At 45.0% G+C, this 7,335-nt stretch overlaps 1 protein-coding gene across 4 annotated transcripts in view; it reads left to right on the forward strand.

Annotated features, from left to right (window-relative positions):
* Positions 1-4,931: 4,931 nt before the first annotated feature.
* Fam71f1 (family with sequence similarity 71 member F1) overlaps positions 4,932-7,335 on the forward strand; it is a 17,517-nt gene continuing 15,113 nt past the window's right edge. For 3 of the 4 annotated variants that reach the window (XM_028762643.1, XM_028762644.1, XM_028762645.1), the window contains exons 1-2: positions 4,932-5,239; positions 6,498-6,682. In XM_028762643.1, coding sequence (XP_028618476.1) covers positions 4,991-5,239; positions 6,498-6,682 — 434 coding nt within the window. In that variant the 5' untranslated portion in view covers positions 4,932-4,990. The remainder of the gene's footprint in view (positions 5,240-6,497; positions 6,683-7,335) is intronic. The other variant, XM_028762646.1, reaches the window with a different exon arrangement.

Raw genomic sequence — 7,335 nt, forward strand, 5'->3', positions numbered from 1 at the left:
CACACCTATACTCACACATACATTGTTGTTACAGTGTTCTTCAAAAAATAGGGGTATACTGACTTTAAAAAAAAAATGTCTAAGGGCTGGAGAGGTTAGTGCTTAAAGCACTTACCTAGTATTTGCTCTGAATTCAATCCCCAGTAACACACACACACACACACACATACACACACACATACACACACACACACACACAAGCAGAGCTTTGCATTTTCTAATAGTCTCAGAGACTATGTACTGTTTGTGAAACAAAGGCTGTTTCACATTGTAATAAGTTTAAAGCGAGCAGGTTGACCCCAAAGATAACACTTAAGGTTTCTTAGTCACACAAACACCTTAGGGCCCCTAGAGATTCAGAAATACATACATTTGAAGGCTAAGCTTGGTAGCTTACTCCAGTAATCTCAGAACTTGGGAGACTGCGGCAGGAAGATTGCCAAGTGTGCCAGTGCTGCTGGCTACATGATAAGCTCCAGGGCAGCCTGGGCTAGAGTGTCATCCTGCTTTAAAGTAATTTTTTAAAATCATTTTTTTTTGTTCTGAAAACGAAACCCAAGGCCTCACACTCATTAGGCCAGCGCCTCACTGTGAGTCACACCCACCACCCTGGGGTGATTTTGTGTCATACCATTGTGGGGCTTTTGCTTTATCCTTTAGTCTATGTACCTTTCCTATAGTTAAAATACCACCACAAAAGATACCATTTTAGCCACCTGGCCCAGTGCAGTGACATTACTCATACTCACTGTAGCATAGCCACCACCACTATCCCTACACCCACCCCCCAGCACTGACTCACATTCCTTTTTTTTGCATTTTATTTATTTTTATTAATCATTTTATTCATTTACATTTCAAATGATATTCCTCTTCCCTGTTACACCTCCACAACCCCCCATCCCACCCCCTCTCTCCTTCCTCCCCTTTGCCTATATAAGGATGCTCCTCCCCTCACTCCCATCCTACAGTTCTAGCATTCCCCCACTCTGGGGCATCGAGCCTCCACTGGACCAAGGGCCTCTCCTCCCATTGATGTCACATAAAGCCATCCTCTGCTACTTATGTATCTGGAGCCATGGATCCCTCCATGTGTACTCTTTGGTTGGTGGTTTACTCTCTGGGAGCTCTGGGTGGTCTGGTTGGTTGATACTATTCTTCCCATGGGGTTGCAATCCCCTTCAGCTCCTTCAGTCCTTCCCCTAGCTCTTCCATTGGGGTCCCCAGGCTCAGTCGGATGGTTGGCTGTGAGTATCTGCATCTGTATTGGTCAGATGCTGGTAGAGCTTCTTGGGGGACAGCCATGCCAGGCTCCTGTCAGTAAGCACATCTTGGCATCAGCAATAGTGTGGGGTTTGGTGTCTGCAGATGGGATGGATCCCTAGGTGGGGTGGTACCTGGATGGCTTCACATTCCTAAACAGAAATTCTGTACCTATAAAACACCAACTCCATGGACCTCTCTGAATAACATTTAAAACATATTCTTGCAGGGCTTGGTGATAGTCCCAGTACTTGGGAAGCAGAAGCAGGCAGATCTTTGTGAGTTTGAGGCTAGCCTGGTCTACAGAGTGAGTTTCAGGACAGCCATGGCTACATAGTGAGACCCTGTCTTGAAACAAAACAGAAGATAGAAAAGGAAAGAAGAGAGGAAAGGAGGAAGGGAGGGATGGAGGGGGAGAGAGTAAGGAAGGAAGGGAGGAAGGAAGGGAAGTCTTAAAATAACATTTCTTAAGTGTCACAAAGCCTGGACCCAGAACCAACTGGACACCCAGATATTCTGGTTACTTTGAGCAAGTGTCAGAACATGTCTCCCTAGAAGTCACCACAGTTATCATCAAATATACAAAAAAAAAATGGTGATTATGGTGATACTAGTGCCATGTAGCACACGAGGAGCACAAGGGAGCGTTTTCTAGTGTTGGAGTACACAGGTACACTCCCCAGAAGCCATACCTTTGTCATGCTGAGGTTCAGATATCCTGTAAATTAATGCTATTCCCTTATCATCTAGAACTATTGGGGAATAGCGCAGTCATCTGCTGTAAAATCATTCCTGGAGAGAGAGCAGGAATTTTATTCTTAGTAGCATCAGCCTGACTTAGGTTTGACTTATCTAATTTTAAATATCCAAATTTGGGTTGTGGGGATGGTTCAGCAGGTAAAGAAAGGTGCTTGCTGCAGAGGTTCAATCCCTGGGCCCCACATGGTGGCAGAAGAGGGCAGGCTTCCCTTTCCCCTCCACTCACATGGTACAGCACCACCCCATGTTTACACCTACATACGAACTAATACGTACATGTAAAAAATATTCCTAATTTTTTTCATGAAAATTCACAACTCAGGATTGGAATGAAAGTTTCATTCTGGGAGGGAAAGGGTGGGGTTAGGGAGGGAGATGGCCATGGAAGAGGGTATGCCTTCTCTCTACAATGGTTCCTCATAGAAATTTCACATGAGCTTATGTCTTTAATAGGCTAGTCATATGGCCTTATCTAGCCGCAAGGGAAGCCACACAATGTACTCTATTCCAGATGGCATATGCCCAAGAAAAAAAATGTCAGTAATTCTACACTAAAGAAATGGACATCAAACAGTTATACTATGTATGCCTGGAAGAATTTTTGATGTTTGTTTTGGTTTGGTTTTCAAGGTTTAGTTTCTCTGTGTACTCCTGGGTATCCTGGAACTTGCTCTGTAGACTAGGCTGGCCTTGAATTTAGAGATTCGCCTCTGTCTCTCAAGTGTTGGGATTAGAGGCATGTGCCACCACTGCTTGGTCAAGAAAAAAATTTTAATATTGAGGTTACTTTTGGGGCTTTCTGTTTTCTTCCTTCTGTTTTGTTTTGTTTTGTTTTGTTTTGTTTTGTTGAGACAGGGTTTCTCTGTGTATCCCTGGCTGTCCTGGAACTCACTCTGTAGACCAGGTTGACCTCAAACTCAGAAATCCGCCTGCCTCTGCCTCTCAAGTGCTGGGATTAAAGGTGTGCGCCACCACCACCTGGCTTGTTTTCTTCTAGGGTTTGTAGGCATCTGTACATAGTTATTAAAATGACTCAAAGCACTGGTGTTAGAAGGCTAGTGAGAATGTGAAGAAAAAGATAGACACCTCGAAAAAACATTTATACAATTAGCATTTGTTTAGAGCCAAAAGCGTTGTCACAGTTAACCTTCTAGATCAGACGCTGAAGCCTCCTTCCACGGAAGATTGAGGACACCCCAGAAGTGGGCTACATGGAAAAGGGCAAAGTTAACTTTTCAGTTGGAGTGTTTCAGTGGTTAAATTTTCCCAGCTCTCTATCTGTTGTGGTTCAGTGCTAACTGTGAAAAAGGAGCCTGGCTTTGTAATGGCTAATACTTTTGCACCAAGTTTTCCGTTTCCAGGGGAATGCAAACCACAGGGTGTGGTTTATGACCCTATCCTTAGAGAATCTTACCACAGGGGACATTTTCCCCCACATAGTAAGCAAAAGAAAATGAGGAATGTGAGTTAAACATTTCATTGCTACTTTGGGAATTATGACAGGGGTTTGGACAGGTGTAGCCTTGTGGAAGAGGGCTGGTGGAACCAGACTGGGAAAGCCTTGGGACCCTCTGCCTCTCTCTGACTTTATGATGGAATACAGAAATAATATCCAATTCTGTCCTTTGTATATCTTTTTTTCTAAACCGTTTTTCTAAATTTATTACGTCTGACCTCAATGGTAACACATTAACAAATCCTAGAATTGTGTTGAAGTTAGAATACTATTTCTCCTTAAATTGACTCTGAATGATGATCTCAATCTGCTTGGTTCTTTGACCCACCCCACACCCAGGAATTTGGACTTTTTTGTTTTTAATTCTTCTGGCACTTGGGGAGATCCACTATCACCGAGATACGTGTGTAATGCTGTCCCTCCTCACTGGTACCCTCCCACAGTCAGCCTTGTCATAAAAAACTAATTAATCTTCCTGCTCCTTCAGTTTTGACCTCCAAAGGGAGAAAACTGCAGCTGCAACCAGCCAGCCGTAGCAGCCAAAGAGCAGGCGCCAGTAGCCCTCCAGGAAGCAGAAATGGTTTTTGCACGTAAGCCAGGGGCTGGGGGTTGGGAAGGAGGCTCACATGCTAAGCCAGGGTGTGTGTGTGTGTGTGTAGGAGGGAATCATATGACGTGAGGCTCTGGAAATTAATTTTGAGTAGATATCAGCTCTCCACATTGTTTAGAATAGTTTACACTAAGAGAGTAAAGGAGGAGGCTAGCAAGATGTCTCAGTGGTGAGATGCCTCAGCAGATAAAGGCATGTACTTACCACCAAGCCTGATGGTCTGATTTTGATCCTCAGACCCTGTATGGTGGAAGGAGGAAATTAATTTCTGTAAGTTGCCATTCGCACCCATTCATACACACACACACACACACAAACACACACACACACACACACACACGCACGCACACACCAATCAATCAAATGTAAAGAGGGGAGCTTGAACTACATGCTGCACGCTCATGAACTCAGGAGGCCGAGGCAGTAATACAGCAAGTTCAAGACCTGTGTGGACTGGGGATATAGTTTGATGATAGCCCTCATACAGGGTTTAATATCACACACACACACACACACACACACACACACACACACACAGCGCGTGCGCGGATTGAGAGACTCGAAGGTCTTTCTTCTGGGCAGTAGCAGAAGCTTCCTAACAGTCCTTGCTTCCTGCCTGCCTGGGGGGTTTCCAGCAAGTTCCTTGAATGCTCCGAGTGGGCCTCTGAGAAGGACTTGGGATGTCAGTCAGTGCATCCGTGAGCATCATTGGCCCAGGAAGAAATGGGAGGCTCCACCTCATATCCCTTTCTTGCAGGCTTACTGTGGTTTTTCATGATGTCATCCATTCATCATTGTGAGCTGACTGGCTGCCCCTCAGGCCTTGGCCAGCTGCCCATGATCAGAAGGGAAGAGACAGATCCCAGGACAACTGTGCAGAGGGCCCCTGAGCATGTGCAGACATGATGACATCAGTTCCACCTAGAAAGTCTTGGTGGAAATCGAAGAAGACAGTAAAAGTGACAAGATCTTATCCAACCTTCCCTTCCTTGAATGCCTGGGAAAAAATCAGGGGCCTCTTGCCTGTGGATGGGGAAACGAACCCTGGAGTGGGCCTGGGTGTGGAAGAAGGACTACTCTGCCAGATGGTTCATTCTCCAGAATTCAATCTGTTTCCTAACTCCGTGGTGTTTGAAAGCAACTTTGTCCAGGTACTCTTTCATGTGATTCAGAAGAGCGTTCCTTGATTCTTCTAAACCTGTTCCCAAGATGTGATCAGAAGAGTTACCCCTAGAATGCAGTGGAGGGTAAACTGAGACAGAAAAGCTAGTGGACCTGAGAGACAAGGCTGGCCAGGGTTTCTCCTATAAGTGTACACTCAGTGAAAAAGGTCAGACATTCTCTGCTGAGTTGGAAAATTGGGCACTAGTGTTCCCACTTTATGTCATTCTCAGGTCTGTCACCTGAGGCCAAGTTAATGCAGTCAACAGATGGCCTTTGAGGATTAGGATCAGAAGTATTGTTTGGCAAAGAATAGGACCTAGATGTCCAGAGAAACCTGAGCTTAGAGTCCTGGCTCTGCTTACTGGTAGGGAGGTGCCATTGTGCACGGAACCTGTACAAATCTATTTAAACAGAGCAACCAAAGTGCATGGTCTAGTGAGTGATTGGTGTGTTTTTTATCTCCTTTTACCTTCTGGACTCCCCTTGGGCTAGACAGAACCTAGAATAAATAGAAGGGCCATGAGGATGAATGTTTTCTAAGCAAAACCAGGAAACTGTCAAGGGGAGATCCATAGACCCAAAGTAGATGCTAAGGAACTTCTGGTTTATTGTTCTTGCTCTTGTGTTAATAGTGGGCCCTTTAAGTCCTATTGGAGAAATACACATTGGTGGCTCGAGCCTGTAATGCCAGCACTCAGGAGGCTGAGGCAGGAGGATGCCCTTGATAAGGAGACTAATCTGGTCTATAGAGTAAGACCCTTTTTTGTTTAAATAAATAAATAAATAAATAAATATAATAATAATAATAATAATAATAGTGATAATAATAAAACACTCAGAAGCCCTACTAAAGTTTTTAGACCAATACACATGTCAAAATGCAGCAGTACCTCTCATTTCCAAGGGACATTTGGCAATGTCTGAAGACATTTTCAGTTGTCAGAATTTGGGTGGGAGTTTACTATGAGCACCTAGGACATGCCACGGACACTGCTAAACACTCTACAATACAGCATAGCCCTCCTCCCACAAAAAAGCTAAGTGGTTACAACAGTACGGCACATGCCTTTAATCACAACACTTGGGAGGTAGAGGCAGGCTGATCTCTCTGGTCCTGGTATACACAGTGAGTTCTAAACCAGGCAGAGCTATCAAAAACAAAAATTATCACCAAGTGAAGAAGCTGAGCAAAAACCTTGCTGCTTTTGCCAAATGTTCAGGCTGGGCCTGGGGGCTGCATTGCAGGTCAGAAGGAGAAGAATCTGGAAAGAAATCTATAAGGCTTCCAACACACTGGCCCTCGGGGTGACCTCCTCCGTACCTTGCCTTCCCCTTCCGAACATCCTCCTTATGGCCAGAGTCACATGGCATCAGGGGCAGAGCCAGACATGGAACAGACCATCCACAGCGCCGAGCATCAACCTGAAGAGGTAAACACCCAGAGAGAAATGAGGGACAAGATGGGTAAAGGGCAGGTCACAGGGGAGGCTAACTGGTAACAAAATTCAGGACGGGGTGAAACTGGGAAGTCATTGCATTGGGAGTTTTGGTTTGTTGGGTTTTGTTTTGCTTTGTTTTGGAAAGAACACAATCTCTTACCACTCAGGCTGGCCTTGAACCTACTATTCGATAAAGGCTGACCTTGAACTCTTGGCCCACCTGCCTCCTCATTCTGAGTGCTTGGATTACAAATATGAACTATCATGCCCGGCTAACTGCTCTAGACTGCAGTAACCTGAGATAGACTGGGGACTGGGGAGATAGTTCAGACAGTAAAGTCAGTAAAGCACATGCTATGCAAACGTGAGCTCTATCCCCAGAACCCATGTTAAAAAAAGAATGGGTATAGTGGTGCACATGTGTAATTCCAGCAGTGAGGAGGTAGAGATGGGTGGATCTTTGGGGTTTGCAGGTCACCCAGCCTAGCCTAACTAATGTAATAAGCTCTAGGCTTAGTGAGAGACTGATTAAAAAAACCAAGGTGGCTAACACTTAGAAACAGCACTTGGGATTAACCTCTGACCTCCACAGGCATGGGCATACACATCTCCTCAAACACACACACACACACACACACACACAC

Source organism: Grammomys surdaster, unplaced genomic scaffold (assembly GCF_004785775.1).
Source record: "Grammomys surdaster isolate TR1022 unplaced genomic scaffold, NIH_TR_1.0 134, whole genome shotgun sequence".
NCBI classification, from domain to species: domain Eukaryota; kingdom Metazoa; phylum Chordata; class Mammalia; order Rodentia; family Muridae; genus Grammomys; species Grammomys surdaster.